The sequence below is a fragment of the Amblyomma mixtum genome, chromosome 1, assembly GCF_055824585.1.
Source record: "Amblyomma mixtum isolate Tamu chromosome 1, ASM5582458v1, whole genome shotgun sequence".
Taxonomy (NCBI): domain Eukaryota; kingdom Metazoa; phylum Arthropoda; class Arachnida; order Ixodida; family Ixodidae; genus Amblyomma; species Amblyomma mixtum.
The window spans coordinates 292739089-292762315 of record NC_143012.1 but is presented as its reverse complement, the minus strand read 5'-3'; the positions used below and the strand labels follow the sequence as shown (position 1 = coordinate 292762315).

General features: G+C 47.8%; 1 protein-coding gene across 1 annotated transcript in view; it reads left to right on the top strand.

The window, feature by feature from the left end:
* The first annotated feature begins 207 nt into the window (after positions 1 to 207).
* Positions 208 to 23227, top strand: part of l(1)G0020 (RNA cytidine acetyltransferase l(1)G0020) — a 37365-nt gene continuing 14345 nt past the window's right edge. The window contains exons 1-14 of the mRNA XM_089566404.1: positions 208 to 416; positions 786 to 877; positions 2108 to 2230; positions 3370 to 3541; positions 4290 to 4466; positions 5346 to 5669; positions 6049 to 6287; positions 10233 to 10330; positions 10873 to 11017; positions 11424 to 11637; positions 18008 to 18109; positions 18708 to 18782; positions 19841 to 20100; positions 22711 to 22759. Of these exons, the coding sequence (XP_089422530.1) occupies positions 309 to 416; positions 786 to 877; positions 2108 to 2230; positions 3370 to 3541; positions 4290 to 4466; positions 5346 to 5669; positions 6049 to 6287; positions 10233 to 10330; positions 10873 to 11017; positions 11424 to 11637; positions 18008 to 18109; positions 18708 to 18782; positions 19841 to 20100; positions 22711 to 22759 (2178 nt within the window). The 5' untranslated portion in view covers positions 208 to 308. The remainder of the gene's footprint in view (positions 417 to 785; positions 878 to 2107; positions 2231 to 3369; positions 3542 to 4289; positions 4467 to 5345; positions 5670 to 6048; positions 6288 to 10232; positions 10331 to 10872; positions 11018 to 11423; positions 11638 to 18007; positions 18110 to 18707; positions 18783 to 19840; positions 20101 to 22710; positions 22760 to 23227) is intronic.

Here is a 23227-nt window from a genome sequence, read left to right as displayed (position 1 = left end):
AAGCTACTGAAGCGAAAAGGTGGAATGTTTATTCACGCCCTCTCGTAAACCTACGAAAACTGCTTATTATAATTAAAGTGCAAAAATAAGCAATGCATAATTTTAATACTTACTTTATTGAATTAAAAAGTTTATGAAAAATTTTTTAAAATAAATAGGTAATAATTTGGGTTAAATTTGGAGATATTTCGAACGAGTTCGGCATCACTGGTTGCAAGCTTCATGGCGCCGTCCATCAACGTGTGTGTATTTTGTTGCGCTCGTGCCGTGCACGTGTGATGTGTATTTGTGTGCGCTAAACACCAGCCATGACACGCAAGAAAATAGACAATCGGATCCGTGTACTCATTGAAAATGGAGTTCACACTGGTCATCGGACAATGTTTGTTGTCGTTGGTGAAAAAGGACGCGATCAGGTAAGTGAACTTACTGCCAGTTACTGGTTCAGCGTGACAGTCGAGCAAATAAGATCAGTTGAAGTAATAATCCAATTGGTTCAGTTTCCGCATGCTTCTTTGAATATCTTGAAAGTGCGAAATGCTTAAACATCCGTGTACTGAGGTCTGACGAAATTTTATCTCGGTCCTCTTCAGTACAGCGTGCGCCATGGGTGGGATGCTGCCGTGGCTCTTTGGTGATCCTTAAAACTTCAGCGTCGTAATTTTACCGTCAATGTAAAGAATTTCACTGCCATTTGGAAATCGTAGTGGTTATGTATGAAGTGACTGTGAACTGCAGTAGGCTTGGTGGGTACAAGCTAATTTTCGCTGATTTCTGGCGCATAGGTTGTTATCCTACACCACATGCTTTCCAAGACGACGGTCAAGGCTCGACCGTCAGTGCTGTGGTGCTACAAGAAGGAGCTGGGATTTAGCTCGTAAGTAACGCTATTTTGGCTAAGCTTGGATTCACGCGGTGTGTTTAACATTTTTGTGAATTTCAAATGCTGAGATACGAGCTCAATCAAGCTGTCTCCCCTTGTATGTGTATTGGTTCAGGTCTTTCAGCGGCGCCTGTGCGCAAGTGTTCGCATTGTGATTTGCGGCCAGTGGTTTTGCTGTTTGCTACATCTTCAGCTTTTGTTATTTTTCATTTGGCTGTGCGTCTGAAACATGGCATGCCAGCCAAGCGCGCTTCCATCTTCGGTTGCATTCCGTAACTGCTGTTTTCTGTCGCAGTAATTTTGGGATTAAATCACAGTGCAGTGTTTGAGGGTGTTGAAATATGTCTTTGCTTCTGTTAGCCATGATCACTTTGTTCGCAACTGTGTGTTGGTTACAAAACTTTATTATACCAGTCCTCGGCAGTACACCATTTTTGTGGTTCTCATGAAGCTGTGATAACCTAAGGAATGGTCCCCAAAGGAAAAATGCCCTATTTTGCAGCTGTTGCTGTCTAAATTACGAAGGTGCAGTCACGCTTATGCGTCATCTGGTGTCCTTACAGCCATGAGCACTTTTCCTCATTCTGCCTATTTGCCAGCAAGCCGCTGCTTTATAGCACCGTCCACCTGCACTCTGCAATCATTGTACTTAAGCGTGAGGCAGCAAGCTGGCAGAATGGTTATGAAATGTTTTTAAATGTCTTTTATTGCCGAAAACCTACCAGGAGGCTAAGTGAACAAAGCCGCAAGATTACACTGGTTGTCTGAAGCGGCAAGCAGTCCCGTGTTCCCTTCTCTAAAGCTTTTGACTGTACTTTCAGCATTCCACAAAAAAAATGCAGACTAAAATTTGTTGACTGGTTTCTGCCATTCATGATTTATGCAACCACTTGAGGGCACCTTTGTTGGTTCTGTTGAAGTGGATCCACACATTGACTCAGGTCACTGTTCTGGTTTGCAGGCCTTGTTTTATTTGATTCACTCACAGCAAATTGTACCTTGAGTGGACTTTTCACAGACCTCTTACATGTGTTGACATAGTTGCATCACATGAAGTACTGTTTGTGGTCACTTACCACTAAAAATAAGTAGGCCCACTCTGTCATAGCGAGTGCTGATATTTCTGTGCTGTTGCGTCTATTGAATGTGCATGTAGGCAGCATAATGTTTATGTTAATAATCTGATGTTGTCCGTTTTGTTAACTAATTCCACTCTGTTTGCAGGCATAGAAAAAAGCGAATGAAGGTGCTGCAAAAGAAAATCAAGAGTGGCAAGCTGGATGTTAATGAGGAAGACCCATTCGAGTTGTTTATTGCAGCGACAAACATCCGCTATTGTTATTACCAGTAAGTCAGTCACTCATTACTAACTGTTTTTAGTTATTGCTGAATGAACAGAAAACTCCAGTTTCATTGGGCGTGTTCTTATTGCTTTCAGTGTGAGCCTTGGGTTTCTGTTTGTGTAAAAAGGTACTTTGAAGAACTTAATTGATCGTTGTGGTTTCCATGATTGGTTGCACCATTCAGAAGAAATTGATGCCACGGAGACTTTACTCTGCACAATTGAAATTTCGATATCAAAGCTCTACTCTGTCCTTGCTATCAGTCTGAATTGGTGAAAAGACCCTGTTAGAGGCTTTTGTGTTATGACAGTAACTGAAAGAATTGACGGTTGCATTAAGCACTTTGCATGAATGCCTTTCAGAGTGTAGCCTGTTTTGAATCACTCTGGTGCATATGTCTATCTTTGAATTGGTTGCATTTCCTCTTTTGCTCATATGCAACATATGCAGCATATCAGTGCATGAAATAGTTCTTTATGGCTCTTTTGAATGGGCTATTAGCATAGGTTTAGTTGGTTTCGGGAGTTCAGTACCCATGCTTTGGGATGGCGTTGCAACAGCTAATGGCCAACTTCTGAAGAAGCTGCAGCCATCTTGGGACATTTGGCCTTTGCAAATTAATCTGATATTTCAGCATGGAATGAAATTGTTTTACTCAGTTTGTAGGTTGGTGCTTTTTCCTTGAATATGGCTGCTTTGTGTGTACATACACGACAGCTTGCACGGGTCGGCATGCAGCTTTATTTGCTGTTGTAAAAAACATTGAATGTGCGAAGCCAAACTTGCTATCTGCAGGCAGAGAAGAACATGAACTCATGTCAAGCATAAATGGTGGCACTCTTACGAATTGCATGGTTAGTTTACATCTGTTTAACTGAACTCTCTATGTTCATCACTTTGGTAACATGATGTGTCCTTTGAAATTTCAAATTGTGTAATTGAGGACGTAATGCTTCATTGTTTCACTCTGCGCAATGGAAATGGCATGTTTCCTCCCAATTCGGCATGCCAGCGTATGCATGCGATTGCAGTTGTTTTACGTGCAGTAGTCTGGAGCATAATCTTACTGTACTGTTGCAAAATGCATGCTGAGAGTAATATGCAAGATGTGTGAAAACTGGCTTGTGATATTCGTTCTTTCAGTGAGACACACAAGATACTTGGAAACACTTATGGGATGCTGGTCCTTCAAGACTTTGAGGCCATGACCCCCAACATTTTGGCTCGAACAATCGAGACTATTGAAGGAGGTGGCCTGGTTGTTCTGCTGCTCCAGTCGGTCACGTCACTCAGACAGCTGTACACTCTGACCATGGTGAGCCTGTCTTCAGCAGCTGTTGAAGAGCAGAGAGAAAGGGTCGGTTAAGGGCCTTCTGATGTGGCGAGGAAATATTGTGAGGCATGAGCCTCATCATAGTGGAGGCATCTGTTCTGACTGCCTGGGTTCCCTTAACATGCGCTGATTATCTGAGTAAAAGGGCGTCTTAGAATTCTGCCTGCATCAAAATGCAGCTTCCGTGGTCGAATCTACTGACTTATGCTCAGCAGCCAAATGCCATAGCTGCAGAGTCACCACGGAGGATCTGATAGAAAGTGAGCCAGTTGATATTTAACAAGAAGGGGTGGAAAAAAAAAAGAAATGCCCGTGCATTACAGGAGCGCTGATGACTTCGGCTAATTGCTGCTGCATACTTTGACAGTGTGAAACCACTTGGGGTGTCTGTTTGCTTTTACCCTTTCCTCTGTGTGCTTTACAGCTGTTCCCTCCTTTAGGGTGCGTTGGGCATATTGGTGGTTGTTGGGACCAACTTCATCCAATCAAATAAAGCGACCATGATGTGTTTTTTTCTGAGTTGTACTTGCAAGAAAACAAACAAAACGCAATCCACGTGACCATCAAGTTTGTTAAAAGTGGGTTCGACTGTATATGTTTTAATTCTGGCCTTTCTTGATGGATTTCCTTTCCTGCAGAAAACATGAGCATTGTTCGCCAGTCGTTACTATGTTTGCTGTGTTCACATGCTTTAATATATGTATATTTTCGTTCTTATTCTTTTGTGCAGGATGTTCATGCGCGATACCGCACAGAAGCACACCAAGATGTTGTCGGTCGCTTCAACGAGCGCTTCATCCTCTCACTAAGTTCTTGCAAGTCTTGCTTGGTGGTCGATGACCAGCTCAACATTTTGCCGGTGTCATCATTTGCTGCAAGCATCAGTCCAGTATCCCGAGCTGCTGAGGTGAATTTCTTTGTTCCAGGAGGGTGTATCACTATTGACATAGTGTGTATTGGACTTTACACTGCAGCATTAGGCGTAAGACACTTTGTTGCAATGTGCTGCTCTGTGGCAATATGCGCAAGCATCTGGAAATGCAGTTAGCATTGGCAAATGAGAATTCAGCATTTTCCTTAGACTTTTCTCATTTTTAAGCTCGGTGAGCACTATGAAGCATGTTTTCAAGCCCGTCTACTGTGATCACGCATGAAAAAGTATAGCAGGTGCTTCCTCAGGTCTTGCATCGCCGTAGATGCATTGGCAGTCTCTAGTTTCATCCTTCTTTGCAGTACTGATCATAGTGAAGTGCCTTGTACACATCATAGCTTATTATTTGTGTTAGTTTGTTGTGATGTGTAATTCCTTGAAATGACACTTTGGCTTCTGGGGACGTCTTGGTAGAGGGCTTCGGATTAATTTATAACACATAGGGTTCTTTAACGTGCACTGACATCGCATAGTGCACTGGTGTCTTTTGCATTTTGCCTTCGAAACACGGTTGCTGCGGTCGGGATTGAACGTGGGTCCTATGGCTGTGTATCCGAGGTCTCGAACCACTGAATCACTGCGGCTGGTTAATTTTATAGTTACTGAATCTACAAGCATAACATGAAGATGCACATTTTTGTTCAAAGTTGTTAGTTTCCTCGGTGCAGCCTGGGACAAGAGAGTGAATGGCAGATTTGCATTTATTGTTCCTTTCATGATTGATTCCTTAGGTTCTTTTTTGGGCAGTTGTTTTTTGTTGTTATTTTCTTTTCTTCGCAGTGTGTAAGGACCACCTTTAACCTGAGTGGCCTTACAGTGCTCCTGAATAGTGTTCCTTATGATTTTGTCTTGTAGGACCCAGAGGCGCAGGAGCTGTCAGACCTGAAGAGCTCCCTGCAGGACACGCAGCCCCTGGGAGTGCTCATCAGCTGCTGCAGCACGTGCGACCAGGCGCAGGCAGTGCTGAAGTTTGTTGATGCCATCACTGAGAAGACGTTTCGAACCACAGTGGCTGTCACAGCAGCCCGAGGTCGGGGAAAGTCTGCTGCACTGGGACTGGCCGTGGCTGCAGCCGTGGCCTTTGGTTACTCCAACATCTTCGTCACTGCACCCAGCCCAGAAAACTTGAAGACACTGTTCGAATTTGTCCTAAAGGGTTTTGATGCCCTCAAGTATGAGGTGAGTTGCAGCCTGGTGACAACGTTTATGACTTTACTATTTCTGGTGAGCATTCTCAAGGCATGTGGAGGATTACTTGTATGAAATATTCGCAGTAGTATGCCTGAGTTTTTCATAGCTCTTTCTCGGTGAATTTGAAATCTTCAGAATTCATTTTCAGCTTTGAAACCGGCACACGGGGACCTTTTCATGCCGCTCGCTTGATGCTTATAGTGGAAACAGTGCTAGCAATATTTTTAGGGCTTTCCTCGCCTTGCATTTTGTTTAAACCCACAAGACAGCTTTTTCTGAGGGAGCTGTGTTGCTCCATGCTGAGCACAGTCTTGAGGCTGGGCTTCTACAACCGCTCACACTATGCGCTGTGTATGCTGTGGCTCAGGAGCACCAAGACTATGAAGTGGTGCAGTCAACTAATCCGGAACTGAACAAGGCAGTGGTGCGTGTGACGGTGTCCCACGAGGATCACCGGCAAGTGGTCCAGTACGTGCATCCATCAGACGCGCACCTGCTGGGGCAAGCTGAGCTTCTGGTGGTCGACGAGGCGGCTGCTATTCCCCTTCCCGTGGTACAGAAGCTGCTTGGGCCCTACCTGGTTTTTCTCTCATCAACTATCAATGGGTGCGTAGCTACATAGGATGTGCTTTATATGACTGTAAACATGTGCTTGAGTTATGGATGATGTTTCCCTAGTCATACATCTTCAGAAGTTTGACAGACTTGCACATCCAAGTGTATTTTCCCACGGTTAGTGGTTTTCCCTTTTACCGTGAAATACTTTTAGCTCCTGTTGTCAGCATCTTGAGAGTTAACTTGGCACCAGAACGATGGAAAACGCTAAACTGAGCCTAAATGAACATTGGCGAAACTTTCAGTTCACTTGCCTCTGGTGCCAACATGCTGTGCTGCCACCGGAGCAGCGCACGCTTTCACAACAGCATGTTCATGGTCCCATTTTGATAAAAGCCAGCGTGTGGTGCAAAGGAGGAGCCTAAGTTATGCAGCACTTATGAGCAAGGCGAAAGTGTCGTGTGAGTTGCCGTCATTCCAATATGTGTATGCCGGCGGCAGGTCTTGTGGCGCCACCTATCAGCATAGCCGATAACCAGCTCTAGTCGTGCGGGTCACCATACATAAAAGCGGCAAAGAAAGCCGAGCGCGTTGTTGCTCACGAAGGAAAGCTTAGGCAAGAATAGTAGCTGATAGCTACCCAAGGACTCAAGTGCGACTATACTTGGGAACAGCTTTCTGTGGCTATGCAATGTAAGCTGCAAGCTCATGCTGCCAGCTTCCACACTCGTGTCTTTCGCATGTGAGCGTGTGGTAAGAGGGCGCTTGTGGAAGCCTTATGCCTCGCGGTTGTACCTTCCACTGCGTAGCCACAAAAAGCTATTTCCGTGTATATTAGTATCTATGAGCCGCTATAGAATATGCTGTGCCTTTCCTGCAGTGCATCACATGCTTGCATCTTCTTTCAATGACGAGATAGTCTGAATTTTTTTTGGTGCAGAAATTGTCACACTTGCAAGGGAACGGCTTTCATGTGCAAAAAAGAAAAAAAAAAGGATGGTTACAAAAAGTAGGATTTCCGTGCACGCCACTTACTGATCTCAAATTGTATTTTTGCTGCTCTGCTCTCTATTTCTCTTTATTATTGTGGCAGGTTCATCATTGAACCCATCCAGTAAATATTTGAAAAAAGCTTCATAATTGGTCGTACATTACCAAGCAAGGCGCCCACAGTATCAAAACAACTCGTGTAACATTAAACTTGCAAAGCAGCCATCACTTACAGAGGATTATTTTAGTTTTGGATGCGACAGCCATACATTGTGGTTTCATTATGGAAGGGGCTGCCCTTCACACTAAACTGAAAATCTTGTAGAGCCGATTCCAGACGTATAGCTCCCACTTACACGAAAAATTGTTTATATTGAATACTAGTAGGAACAACCCCTTGAAAAATTTCATGTAGAAGTATAGCACTGTTGTTCCAGTTAACGACCGGAGCTTGCCAGTGGGCTTCCGGCTATGATGATGCCATTCAAGAGGGACTGCTTGGCGACATATGGAGGGAAAAAAAAGCGAAAAAAAAAATTTTCAGCTGAAAATAACCGAGCGAGCGAAGAAAACGCATATATCGAACCCTGAGTACCAAGTGGTGCTCGTTTCGATGGCAGGCAGCAGTCTTCGCCGCACTACACGAATGGCTAGTGGTGGAGTGTGCCCATCGCGGTTTTCTTATCTACATGACTTGTGGTGCAGTGGCACGTTCTGCTCCTGTTCTGCTCTGCAAGTTCAAGCCCTCCGGCTCTACTTGTACATAAAAGGGGTCATGCAAAGCGCGGTCTGTCTCGGCTATAATTTTCATTTTCAACTGCTTGTTAAGGAGGCTCCTGGTGCATGCATGCAATGCGCGAGGACTTTTTTAAATCCAAAGTGCGGTATAAACTTACTGTGTTAAATCGTGAAAAAACCGTTTTCAATGGGGCAGAGGTTGGGAAACTAAAAAAATGTTACTTCGTGAATTTCATTTAACTGAGGCTTGTTACCGTATTTACTCGCATAATGATCGCACCCCCGAATTTTGTTGGCAATATTCAGTTTTTTTTTTATTCCCCGCGTAATGATCGCACCCTGAACTTGCCGCGACAATTTGTCGACGATGTCGAGTCTAGCCGACGATGATTGTACTTGCTTATCTGTCTGACAGATGGCACGTGCAGACTTGCTCTGTCAGCATTGCAGTGGCAGCTGCCTGTTGGTTGACTTGTGGTCACATGGGCAGTCTAAATGCGGTTATGCTTAACCGCGGATACCAAACTTAACTGCGGTTATCTCGAATCACGGTTCGCCGCGTTGTCACAAGTCTCACCACCGTTCTGGGTTGCGGTGCAACGAACGAACTCACGCAGTGATCCGGCTAAACTTTATTGTTTTCGTAAATAATAAGCCCTGGGATACGGGAACGCCAAAAATGCATCCTCCTTGAGGATCGCAGGCCTGTACCGAGTTGCTGGTAGGAGTAATAACTGTGATACTAGCTAGTTTTAAGTTCGCAGCTGCGAAGCAGCTGCTGCCGTTGCAGCGCGAGTGACCCAATCTGCCTGGCCAGTTCCGCTGCGAAGGCATCGCTGAAATCGATCGTATATATTTCTTTTAATATGAAACAATGAGGTTGTGAGTAAGGCAGCGCCATAAGTAGAACATTCATTATAGCGTTGGTCAATTCAAAAGCGCCGTACACTGTGGCTTGTTTGTTTGGTGGGTTTTATGGCACATAGGCAACTGAGGCCATCATGCACCAAGCTCAGGATGTGAGCACTGTGGCTTCAATACGAAACAAGTTAGGCCTAGCGACGACTAGGGAGTACAGAACGCCGTTGTCCGCCGCGCTTGCGTGCGGCACCATTGCGGTAAGCGCGCGGAATCCAGTGCTCCGAGCGTTGCGAACGTGTCACCTAAGTACATCAACGCTGCGGCAGGGACCGGACCTTTTTCGGCGTAACAGCGGTAAAATGCGTAGCTTGAGCGCCGCGGGACGTTGCTGTTGTACGCTGTTGCCGCGCTATTGGACGATCGAAGGCCGCATAAAAACGCTGTCGCGCAGCACTATACACACTGCCTATTTTGATGCGTTGCTCTTGGAACATGATTTAGTGCTAAAGTACGTTCTTGAAGTGAGCCAGCTCTTGCGCTTTTCGCACTCTATCTTCTCGGTTAACGACGTAAGCCGAGATCGGTTCACGATAACCAGCGATAAGCGCGGGTATCGCGCCCGTGTGATAAGGGTTGTCTGCCTGCGACTTGTTTGCGTTTTCGGTGTTCAAAATTTTTTTTTTTTAAATTTACCCCGCGTAATGAAAAAAAGTGCGATCATTATGCGAGTAAATACGGTATATCGAGGTTCGGCTTTGCTTGCTTTTGGTGGTTTATGGGGTTTAACGTCCCAAAGCAACTAAGGCTATGAGAGACGCCGTAGTGGAGGGCTCCGGAAATTTCGACCACCTGGGGTTCTTTAACGTGCACTGACATCGCACAGTACACGGGCCTCAAGAATTTCTCCTCCAAAGAAATTCCAGCCACCGCGGCCGGGATCGAACCCGCGTCTTTCGGGTCAGCAGCCGAGCACCATAACCGCTGAGCCACCGCGGCGGCTTTGCTTGCTTTTAGTCTACAGGGAAGCAAAAGGGCATTTTTAAGGAAAAAAAAAAATGAAAGGAAAGGATGTCGTGAATAACACTCCAGCAGAGAATAGTTGGCCTTCCTTATGGCAGGCAGTTTTGTAAGCAAGGTGATGCCTGAGGCTGAAACTATGGGCTTCTTGGCTTTAACATTGAAGGAGTGGTACCAAACCAGGATTAAAGACTACCTGGCACTTGCTCGAGGCTGTTGAAACTAAGCTTCTTCTCGTATTTATCTTCTGAGAGTTGGAAGTCACTGTTATGTTTTCAAAAATTGCTTCCAAAAAATGTTTTCAAAAGAGGCAACCGCCTGAAGCGTTTGTAATGGTTTTGTTGCACCCTTCTTGTTGACCTCATTGTTGATTCACATTTTCATTACCAGGTATGAAGGCACAGGAAGGTCTTTGTCTTTGAAGTTAATTCAACAGCTTCGGCAACAGTCTGCAATCACATCAAATGAGAAGAGCAAGTCTGTAGGAGGTGAGCATAGCATATCTCGCTGTTGTGAACAGTTAAATGTAATAGGCTAGTATTGATCTCGTCTCTTAAAAGCAAATTATAATCTCTTTACAGTATGTGAATCGAAGCTGTTTACCAAGCTTTACTAATTGAAATAAAAAGTAACAGATGCATGTCGCAAATGTTCTTTTCTTTTTAAAACTTTGTCTGCTCTTTTATCTGAATCGATTTTACAGCTCTGCTCCAAGTTAAATATCCAATATATAATTCAAGATTTTTACTTCTAGGGGAGTTTTTTTTTTTTTTTTTCAAAAGTAGTCTTTAGAGAAAGCTGACAAACTATTCTGATTGCAAGGACGCAGCGTAGCATTGTTACTGTCAACACATAATGCCACACATATGTTTTTTTATTTTTTTTTTTTCGAAGTGCAGTGTTGTTTTTAGGGCATGGGATGAGATTTGACTGTTTCGGAGTTGGGTTTGTCTGAGGCAGTATCTTCTGGGGCTGAGCACGTCGTGCATGGAAATGCCAATGCAATGCCTGTGGTGTTTCTGTCTTCCAGGGCGAGCTCTGCATGAGGTGTCGCTCAGTGAGTCCATCAGATACAAGCCTGGGGACCCTGTTGAGAAATGGCTGAACCAGCTGCTGTGCCTGGATGCATCTGTGCCACCAGCTTCTGGCTGCCCTCCACCACAAGACTGCCAGCTATATCCTTTGCAATGCACTCTTCAGCTTTGATTTTTCACTTTGCTGTCGACCCGCTTTGTTGACTACCTCCGCACCCTGTAACTGAGGGGATCTGTGAAGCGGGCACTGGTGCGTTGCGGCACCTCAGCCGCCACCTGGAGGAGGCCAGAGGGGGGGGAGTGCTGTCATGGTGGGCCACGACAGAGAATGCTGGGCACCTCTAGCGGGCGAAAGAAGGCAGATTCCCACAAGTTCTTTTGCAACAGACTAGACAGCGTTACTTGTCCACAAGTTGCCTGGATTTAGTAAAATGGGCCATTTCGTGCCATTGTGCTAGCGAGTGCTCCGACCTTTTCTCTTATCTTACTTACCAGTATTGGAATGGCATTTCATCTCCGTTTGTTGTTGGCCTTGACTTGTGAGCACATTCTATGTTAACCGGGACACCCTGTTCAGCTACCACAAGGCCTCGGAGGCCTTTCTGCAGCAGGTGGTGTCGTTGTACGTGGCCTCGCACTATAAGAACTCGCCAAACGATCTGCAGATGCTCTCAGATGCGCCTGCACACCATCTCTTTGTGCTGCTGGCACCCGTGGACCCAAACTCCAAGGCCCTTCCTCAAGTTCTCTGCGTACTGCAGGTACCATGACTGTTGTGAGGCACACACTGAGATAGTGGTGCTGGCTTACGTCTCCCTTTTTGTAACATAGCTGGTCATGTGGATGACAGCTGAATTTAAGATGCAAAGCAAGCTGTGCAGTCTCATCGAAGATACATTGCATCTGCTCTGAGAACTTGGCACTGTAGAATCTCGATGATATCATCATGGCTGATACGAATTTTGGCTTATGACAAATCCTTAAAACTCCCTGGTTGATGTGTGTTCTGTCTGTTGTGTGCAGCTTGCAAAATTTTTTGTGTTTGGAACACTCTCCCATGCTACTATGGATGATATTGCCACGCGCCCAACGCGCCGCGCGGCCTCCGCGCTGAGTCGAAGACGACGACGAAGCGGCGGTGGGCTCTCGTGGCGCGCTGTTCTGTTCTGTGTCGTGGAAGCTGGCTCCATAATTAAAAGAAGGCTCCCGGTCTTGGGTTCTTCCCGACGTCTACCTTCACGGCTCCTCTGGTCGTGACACTGGTGGAGGTGCGGCCGATGCTCCCTACTCCTGAGGACTACTCGACGCGTCCGCCTCTTGTGACCACCCCTGTCCATCGTGCCAGCCGGAGGATCCGCGGCCTGTCCCCCGAGGCCCTTCCTATTGTCAACGCGCCTTCAACTACCACTCCTGTCCAGCCAGTCACGTACGCGGACGTCGTGCGCCGCGCGGCCCCATCTCCTGGGCCTTCGCCTTACACCGCACCATTGGTCGCGGTGCACTCTGCCCAGCCGACTCCTTACTGGGCGGATAGGCGCCAGGCACCGCGGAAGACTGACCTCTGGCGCACTCCGGATCAACGCCCGCTCTGCTACCACTGTGGTGAGGCCGGCCATCTCTACCGGCGGTGCCCCTATCGCGAAATGGGACTACGCGGTTTTCCTGTCGACAGCCCCCGTCCACGCCCTGGAGAGCGCCCTCAAGACATCGCCGAGTATGTCACCCGCCAGCGTAGTTCACCATCTCCTCCGCGCCGCGAGTCGCGATCGCCCTCTCCACGCCGGTCTTCGCCCTCTGGGTCCCGTTTCGCCTCGGGACAACGTGGTTCCTCGAGCCCTCGTCGGGAAAACTAGCTCCGGCGGCCTTTGGAGGCGAGGCCGCCGAACGCCGTTCCGACGCAAAGCTTCCACCGCCGCAGCAACTGAATCGCCCCGACGTCGCACGCCGCATCGCTGCACAGTTTTCCCCGACGCGCCTTTCGTATCGCCGCGATGCCGCAACCCCAATCGCCGACCCGCTTCCGCCGCCGCACCGACCTAATCGCCCCGACGCCGAACGCCGCATCGCCGCATCGCCGAAGAGTTTCCCCCAACGCGCCGCTTGAATCGCTCCGACAGCGCAACCCCAGTCGCCGACCAGGTTCCGCCGCCGCACCGACTGAATCCTCCACAACAGCCATCGACGGGCCGTGCTGAAGGCAGGGTCTCTTTGGATATCCCTGTTCTCGTCGACACAAAGGAGGTCAGCGCGTTGGTTGATACGGGCGCAGATTACTCTATCCTTAGCGGACGGCTTGCGACGGCCCTGAAAAAAGTGACGACACCCTGGGACGGTCCCAACATACGCACGGCAGGCGGACATCTAGTCGCACCACTCGGCATGTGTGCGGCCCGGGTTACGGTTCGAGGCTGCACATTCGTTGCCACTTTTCTCGTTCTCCGCGAATGTTCTCGCGATGTCATCCTTGGCATCGACTTTCTTCGCGAGCACGGTGCGATCATAGACCTCCCGAACCGCTTGGTGACGTTTTCTACCGCAATGGCCACAGAAGAGCCTGCGCACCAGGGTTCTCGGTCCACCCTGCGAGTCGCCGACGATAACGTTACGGTGCCACCACGTACCAGCATTCTCACGAGAGTTACCTGCGACGAGCCACATAGGGGACTCCGGGTTGTCGAGCCTAATGTCTCCCTCGTACTCACTAAGGGGGTTGCGGTGGCACGGGGCCTTGGATCCTTTCATGACGGTTGTACAGAGGTCCTTGTCACCAACTTCTGCAACGAACATCGACATCTGTTCCGTGGCACAGCCATCGCTTACGTCGACCATGTTCAGGAAGTGGCCGAATGCTTTGCTTGTGCGGAGGACACACCTGGAGCTGACGCCGAAGCGGTCACCAGCGTAGACATAAATCCTGGCCTTCCACCCACTGAAAAGAGGCAACTCCAGGACCTCTTGCGGGAGTTTGGTGCGTGTTTCACGTCGTCGTCCAAAGTGCGCCAAACGTCGATAGTTAAACACCGCATTATCACGCATGAAGGAGCCCGACCAATCCATCAGCAGCCCTATCGTGTGTCCCCTCGTGAGCGAGATGCTATTCAAACACAGGTCGAAGAGATGCTCACAGACGGCGTCATCCAACCGTCGAGCAGTCCGTGGTCGTCTCCTGTCGTCCTCGTGAAAAAGAAAGACGGGACACTACGGTTCTGCGTCGACTACAGGAAGCTGAACAGTGTGACCAAGAAAGACGTGTACCCGCTCCCGCGTATCGACGACTCCCTCGACCGACTTCGTCAAGCCAAGTACTTCTCTTCGGTCGACCTCAGAAGTGGTTATTGGCAGATAGAAGTTGATGAGAGGGACCGTGAGAAAACCGCCTTCATTACACCAGACGGGCTGTATGAATTTCGCGTCCTCCCATTCGGGCTCTGCTGTGCTCCTGCCACGTTCCAAAGAATGATGGACACCGTTCTCACCGGTTTGAAGTGGCAGACCTGTCTTGTTTATCTTGACGATGTCATCATTTTTTCCGCAACGTTCACGGAACATCTGCACCGCCTCAGGACTGTCCTCAAAGCCGTTCGATCCGCCAACCTCTCCCTCAAACCAGAAAAATGCCACTTTGGGTTCACCGAATTGAAGTTCCTCGGGCACGTCATTAGTGCTGACGGAATCCGCGCTGACCCAGAGAAGCTTGCTGCCGTTGCTGCCTTTCCGGTCCCCTCCCACAAAAAAGCAGTCCGACGTTTTCTGGGCCTGTGCTCCTATTATCGCCGCTTTATTAGAAACTTCGCCCAGCTCGCCAGCCCTCTGACGCTCCTAACCCATGATGACACGTCATTTTCCTGGGGCAACGAACAACAGAGTGCCTTCGACGAGTTACGACGCCTACTCCAATCACCGCCCATCCTGGCACATTTCGACGAAGATGCCGATACGGAGGTGCACACGGATGCGAGCAACGTCGGTCTTGGCGCCGTTCTAGTTCAGCGGCAAAACGGTGTCGACAAAGTAATTGCCTACGCCAGCTGTGCACTGTCGCGTGCTGAGTTGAACTACTCTACCACGGAAAAAGAATGTTTAGCGGTAGTCTGGGCCGCCGCCAAGTTCCGCCCATACCTCTATGGCAGACCGTTTCGTATCGTCACCGACCACCACTCGCTGTGCTGGCTGAAAAATTTAAAGGACCCTTGCGGCCGCCTAGCACGTTGGGCATTACGCCTGCAGGAATTCGATTTCACCGTCACCTACAAGTCAGGCCGGAAACACACCGACGCTGATACCTTGTCACGCGCTCCCGTCGAACCTCCTCCGCAAGACACCACCGACGATGATAGCTTCCTTGGAGCGGTCAGCACATCTGAGCTCGTTTCCAGACAGCGTGCCGACGCCGAGCTCCGTCTGCTCATCGAACATCTCGAAGGTGGGTGCCCTGAAATACCACGAAACCTAGCTCGTGGACTATCGTCGTTCTGCCTGCGGAGAGGGGTGCTTTATAAAAAGAACTCTACTTCAAGTCCGACAACTTACCTGCTCGTCATACCGTCTGATCTGCGGGATGAAGTCCTCCTTGCCTGCCATGATGAACCGACTTCCGGCCACCTTGGAGTTACCCGCACCTTATCCCGAATCCGGCAGAACTATTACTGGCCCAACCTAACTTCAAGTGTCAGGCATTATGTCCGGACATGCCGGCAATGCCAGCGGCGGAAAAAACCCGCGCTCAAGCCTCCTGGACTGCTTCAGTGCATCGAGCCGCCACAAATACCATTCGACAAAGTCGGCATGGACCTTCTGGGGCCATTTCCTCTCTCGTCGTCCGGCCACAAGTGGATCGTAGTCGCCACAGACTACTTGACCCGCTACGCTGAAACGAAGGCCCTTGCGCGAGGTACTGCCGCCGAAGTTGCCCACTTCTTTATGCACGACATCGTGCTTAGACACGGCGCCCCATCGGCCATCATTACTGACCGAGGCAAGGCGTTTACAGCCCAACTCCTACGTGACATCTTAGAGCTTAGCCATACTGCTCATCGACCAACAACAGCGTATCATCCCCAAACCAATGGTCTAACGGAACGGCTCAACAAAACATTGGCGGACATGATCTCGATGTACGTCGACGTTGAACACAAAACCTGGGATGAGGTCTTGCCGTACGTCACCTTCGCATATAATACCGCGACGCAGGAAACCACCCAGTTCACCCCGTTCCGTCTCGTGTATGGCAGAGAGGTCCGAATGATGCTAGACGCCATGCTGCCGTACGGCGACGCAGAGCTTCCCCCTGAAGCTGGCCACTTCGTGGAGCAAGCAGAGCAGGCCCGTCAGCTGGCCCGCTTGCACATCAAGGTCCAGCAATCCGCCGATGCCCGACACTATAACCTTCGGCACAGGGACGTGCACTACGAGCCGGGCGACCACGTGTGGGTGTGGACACCAGTGCGCCGCAAGGGATTGTGCGAAAAGCTTTTAAATAGATATTTTGGCCCGTACAGAGTCCTGCGCCGCCTGAACAGCGTCAACTACGAAGTTGTCCCCCATGGAACTGTGGTCGCCGGCCCTCAGCGTCAACGGCCTGAAATCGTGCATGTAGTGCGCTTAAAGCCGTACTTTTCGCGTGACTGAGCGCTGTGTTCACGCTGTTTCGTACCTTTTCCCCTTACCCCACGTGTGAACTTGACTCTCCCTGCATGTTCATCTAGCGTGCGCTGTATAGTTCACCTCACCCCCAGTCCTTTTTTTTTTTTTTTGTTCCTCCTCCCCTCACTGTACATACCCCATTCCACATCGAGACGATGTTTGCTTTCGCGGGGGGGAATAATGCCACGCGCCCAACGCGCCGCGCGGCCTCCGCGCTGAGTCGAAGACGACGACGAAGCGGCGGTGGGCTCTCGTGGCGCGCTGTTCTGTTCTGTGTCGTGGAAGCTGGCTCCATAATTAAAAGAAGGCTCCCGGTCTTGGGTTCTTCCCGACGTCTACCTTCACGGCTCCTCTGGTCGTGACAATATGAACATGGGAGCTGCAATTACTGGCAATAATGTTGCCAGAAGGCTACTGCAGATTTGGGATTTTGGTGGCAGTAGTGTGGCATGCTCTGAACGGTGTGTCTACGGAAAATGGAAGGAAAGGAAGATGGATAGTTTGTCTGTAGAGATGTCTTTTCTGAGTGGTGATTACTGACTCTACTGTTCGCGCCTCACATATGTAGAACCCTAGGCATAAAGTGTTACTCTGGATTTCACAGGTAACGTGAGCTATGGGCCAACTTCACTAGTCTCTTGATGTAGTTCAGACCTTGAGATTGCCAACTATGCCTGCAGGATGTGAAAAGTAGCTAGAACGTCTCTGCAATTAAATGAAACAGTATTTAACATGTGCTGATGGAATGAAAAAAAAAAAAGAATGAGGTTGTCCAGTTAACACAAAGAGCTCAAAGCTGCGAAAATATGTTTTAGCACTCACACCTGGGACAGAAGCAAAGCCATGACAACTTCCACTACAGGATACTCAGAAAGGTGGTTCAACTGACTCTATATATGTGTAAGCAGCCTGCAAAAAGGAAACCTTTAGATGATGTCATAGCTTTTCACTGCTGTGTAGAGCAGTGAATGACTTGCAAAAGAAGCATGCAGCGCAGCATTGGCAGTGTGCCGGTTGCATGGTTGTGGTCGTTACATGCGATATCATCATCATCAGCCTGACTGCGCCCACTGCAGGGCAAAGGCGTCTCCCATGTCTCTCCAATTAACCCTGCCCTTCGCCAGTTGCGGCCACCGTATTCCCCCCAAATTTCTTAATCTCATCCACCCACCTAACTTTCTGCCACCTGCTGCTACGCTTGCCTTCTCTTGGAATCCACTCCGTTACCCTTAACGACCAGCGGTTATCTTGCCTTCGCATTACGTGCTCTGCCCAAGCGCCCACTTAACCCTAATCAGACCTCAAGGGAACTGTTAACCTTTTCCGTCCGGACCAGGACGAATTTTTCTTTAACTACGAAGTTTCTGAGAAAGCTGTATAGCTTTCCTTTGTAGCCGTATGGCTGCGCTTGGGTGGATGCCAATGAGTAATTACTCCCTTATTATGTATTGCTTTCTCTTTTATTTATATATATTTTTTTCATGCTAGGTTTGCTTTGAAGGTGGCATATCTAAGTCCAGTGTCTCCGACAGCTTTTCTCGTGGAAGGAGAGCCCACGGTGATCTTATTCCTTGGACTGTGTCGCAGCAGGTATGTCAGGTTTTTTTTTTTGTGCGTGAACATAATGCAGTTGATTTCTTCTCTACTGTGTGTTCATTCCTCTCACTTTTTCACTGTTGTGTTATATACGTATAGTGCATGATACTGTTAGTTCAAAACTGTTACTAGCTGTTATTCACTCAATAACGAACAAGCACTTGTGTCCTTTGGAAGAACAGGAAGAAGGAATAAGGAATGAATGGCAAAGCTACGACTTCCGATCTGGTACCAATCAAGCTTTGCAGCACAGAGTGAAATGAGGTTCTTCCCTGGAAATGGTGCTCAGTAATAACTGCTGATTAGTGGTTGCTTGGCAGTGCAGGTGATTTGCATAACATACTAGTGTGTAGAGCGCCCAGAAGAAGGGGACCCTGCAGCAAGAGCGTTCACACTTTCTAAATTGCACGTAGTACTTTGATCCATCGCAGAGAGAAAGGTGATCATTGAAGAGCAGAGAGAGAGTTTTGCATACATACGTATCTATAAATGCCTACAGCCTTCTCTTCGTCGGTGGTTTTAGTCAAAAAGCTTTTCTTGCTAATTTGTGAAACATGTTCAGGTACCATTACTGTTTCTTTTCATTGTGCAGTTTCAAGATGAAGAATTTGCTGGCCTAGCTGGTGCTCGCGTTGTAAGGATTGCCACTCATCCTGAGTACCAAAGGGTGAGTTCCTACTGTTTGTTGTTTATGCTTACGCATTGCAACATGCATGTGTCAGATTCATTTAATTTATTTCTTATCTTGGTACTTAGTAGGCATTTTCAGACTTGCAGAATTGGGAATTGCAAACAGAAGAAACGAACAATAGGCAGGAAAAAAAAAAGACCTTACCTATTTCACGAACATTGATCACTCAAGCAGTGATACCAGATTTCTTTCAAAGGATGTAGCAAATTTACTTTGGGAAGTGTGTCTGTGTTGAGCTCGTTCCAGTCTGCAGTTGTCATGAGGAAGGCATATATGAACACATCCAACAAAGGTGCATAAAAATGTGGGAGTGACAGGGTGGCACCCATATTTAATTTACTTGTATGTAGCTAGTACAGAAACATTGATCCACCTTTATCTTTGTGTGACAAGCTCTGAGGGATGGGCATTGGCATGGAACTGTGTAATGGACTTCCTTCTCTTGTATCTTGAGAAAATGAATCTGGTAGCAAGAGTTTGTATTTTAAAAATCCATCACTTTGATGAGATACTGCTGGTAGGGGTAGCAAATTATGTCTGTATATTTTAATGCAGGTCACGAAATCACAGTAGTGTATGCCTTTAGTTTTACAATAGCATGTGTTAGTTTTCCGTTTAATTAACAAGTGTGGTTGCTGCTTCAGTGATCTGCAAATGTTACGAATGTGGTCATTTGACTCCTTTCTTTTGAGATCATCTCTGAGTACACTTACATTGAATGCTTTATTATATTGTTACTGACTGTATAGGTGAAATCTGAGAGTAACTTCTCATTTGGTACAGTCGTCCAAATAAGATCATATACTATATATCGGAATTAATCAACATGTCTCACTTGACACAGCAGCTACTGATAGTGCTCTGACTCATGGGCTATGTTCAGTACTAGCTTGGCTTTATCTTTGCCTTGCAGGAATGAAGTTCAAGTTCAAAATCTATATTTTGCTGCATGGTGAGCGCCGATGAGTTGTGTGTCTGCTGCCGTGCTCTGTGCTGTAATGTGAGTGAGTGAGTGACAGGCAGAACACGTGCAGATGGGCTATGGCCTGCGTGCCCTGGAGCTGCTGACAGAGTACTACCTGGGCCACATCCCGAGCCTGGAGGAGAAGCCAGAGGCGGAGTTGGACAGTGTTCCGTTGGCCAGCGAGAAGAACGGGGAGGGAGAGGGAGCAAACACTGAGCGCCTGGAGCCCCGCAAGGCCCTGCCTCCACTTCTGCTCAAGCTGAGCGAGAAGCGCCCTGAGCAGCTTGACTACCTTGGCGTGTCCTATGGCCTGACGGCCGACCTGCTGAAGTGAGTGCACCAACTGAAGACACCGTGTCATCCATTCTTCACTGTCCTTCTGTTCTTGCACTTGTCTTTTCTGTTATGTATGCAATAACTTTGCAAATAAGTACTGTGCACACTATTTTATGAACAATCAAGGATGCTAGAACATACCCATATGTTGCTGCATATAAGTTGACTTTCTTTTTTTTTTTTCTTTCACAAGAAAGGCCATCTGAAATTGGAGGGTCGACCTATACGTGAAGCCGACCTATATATAGGGTCTAAGATAATTTCGCCCGAGCCTAGGAGTAGTACCCACCCGTGCTCACTGCCAGCAGGATGCATGTAGCTGCATGTTGAAGAAAAAAAAATTAGTAAAATCGCTTGTAAATTAGCTCTGCTAACAAAAATTCGAGTTGCGACCATTCACTCGGATGGCTTGCGCTGGTGGTTGCTTTCCCAGACCAACAGTAGACTGCATGAGAGCAAACATCCAGTAACCTCCGGAGCGTAAATTCGTCTCACCAGAATCCGAAACTACAGGACTGTTGGTTTTTCGGTTTGACTATACAGTAAAACCCCGTAATACGTAGTTGGCGGGAACGCGGGAATAGTACGCACTATCCGGTAGTACACCTTAACCAACTAATAAAAATTTGCCATTATTCACGCCCCAAAAGAGAAAAAATTCAGGCACAGTAAATATCCAAAAATACACGTACGTACGTGCACTTTATTCTTGTGCCGCCGACCAGAAATCGGTCATCTTCAGTTGCCGCCGTGGCGGCCGTGCGGCGACAACAGCAGTCTCAAAATTGGAGAGACTGGGGGCAAGCTTTTCCATGAGGCCCCTCTTCTCGGCGAACGCCCTCATTACCGCCAGTGCTTGCGAAGCTTCCGCTACAGTGGGGCTAAAATCTTCGGTTGGCAATTCGTCGCCGCTGTCCTCATTCTCACACACCACCCTCCCGCACACCACCCTCGAACACCACCCTCCCGCACACCACCCTCGAACTTATGCTGTAGCGTGCTTTAAAACGGGCCAACCAACCGTTACTGCACGAAAAGTCTTTGCAGTTGAGCTGGGCCGCAAACACTTCCGCTTTTTCGGCGAGGAGAGGTCCGGTGACAGGCAGGTTTTCTGACCTTGCTTTTTTCAACCACAGCACTAAAGCTTCTTCCACTTCCGGAAAAGCTGATCCCCTCAAGCGGCACCTCTTCATATTCGATAGGGCCCCGCTTTTCAACTTCTCCCGAGCATTCCAAATGCCGCAGACCGTTGTTAACGGCAAGTCCCACGCACGCGCTTGTGCACTTTTCGTAGTTCCATTTTCAATTGAACGAATAATGTCCAACTTCTCCTTAACTGTTAGCACGCGATACTTCGGTCGCGTAGGCTTCGGCATGGTGCCCACCGTTCGCGTGCACACGGAACAAAGACGCGCTTCGCCTAACTGCAACACATCCACAACACGTCACGCGCGCAGCGAGGTTTCCTCGAGGTGTAGCGAGATCACATGACATGGGTAGAGTGGGGGGGTGACGGTGATGGTTACTGCGATAGGGCTGGCGACGATGCATTCGCGCGCAAGAACGCAGAAGCGGCCGACGCTTCTCGGGCTCCCCATTGACATGGACATCGCCGCGCTCGTCGGGACATGGCCGAAATGGCTGCAGTGTTGAATCGCCAGCGGTTTGCACGTTGACAATGCTCTTTGGAAAGGCGGAAAACGTTTTGCGTAATAGCATGGCGCCAGCCAAACCGCGACGGCAAGTACGCATTAAGCGGTAGGCAGTTCATGGGCTACTATGTTTTAAGCGGTCAGCCAATACATTGGTTTCAATGGTGGCTACGCCGGGGAATTCACACAACTACATTTTAACCGCAATTACTTGGTAAGCGGTACGTATTAATGAGGTTTTACTGTAGTTAGTTGGGTTGCATATGAATGCAGATGGAAGGATTGAGTGCTGTTTTCTCGCATTCGTTCTCCATGCGCTTCTGACTACCGGCCTTGTGATTGCATCGTTTCTCATTTACTGCTTTTAATTGCACACGTGCCAAGATTCCATCTTGTGCGAAACTATATAACAAAGAGTCCGGTGGGGCAAGGGAGCATAAGTCGACTTGTATTTGGAGCCAACCTTTTATTTTTTTTTTGTCAGCTAAGGCTGCGAGTTGAGGGATTGACTTATATTCGGAATCTGCTCATACATATGTATGCTCATATGTATGCATAAGTGAGCAGGTGTATGCTCACTTGTGAAGGTTGCAATGCAAGAAGACAGACAAAAGAAATAAAGTGCTGTGTCCCATCGACTTCAATTCTTTTCTCACTGTCTTCCGCTGTAAAGCTCACAATCAAGAATGGCTATGTTGGTGAACTTAGACATGCACTTCATGACAAGATTAGCATTTCAAACAAATTTAGGTAGGAATTTCAGCATTTATGTTTCTTTTCTTTTCATTATGAGAGGCCAACATATTTTTTATCTCTTTCAGTGGTTTTTTTATGTTCGCTGAATGCTTGTTGAGTTGTTGCTTCAGCCCTTCATAGTACAGTGATGTCACACATTGCATACCAATGTGATGGTAACGGAGCATTGAATGCTGGTCTGACGTCTGTTTTCCAGGTTTTGGAAAAAAGCAGGATACATTCCAGTATATCTTAGGCAGACCCCTGTAAGTATCATAAAGGCACTCTGATTATTTTGGGATTGCTTGTTTTGTGTGATTTAATCGTGCTTTTTATTGCTGTAGACACTCATTAATTCAAACTTCAAGGGACCAGAGATTATTGTTTGAATTATCGGAAGTACGTCGCAGTTATCCAAATACTTTGTCTGTTGACTTTGCTTGAACCAAATATCAGACAGAACCACCAGCAATTGGTGGATTTCCTTGTTTAAGGGTGCTCTTATCGCATGTACTTGAAATTCTTATTATGCGCTTAGAAAGCGGCACTAAGAATTAAACAACAATCAGCTCTTGCAGTTTCCTTATGTGCAATGATATTATGTTTCCTTTAGTGTCCATAAGTGCAATGCACTGAACAATGTCGAGCACTGTGCAAGCCTACCTGCACTGTTATTATTTACATAAGGTGTACCACTCATTTACAGAACATGTGCATTAACTTTAGGCTTTTCA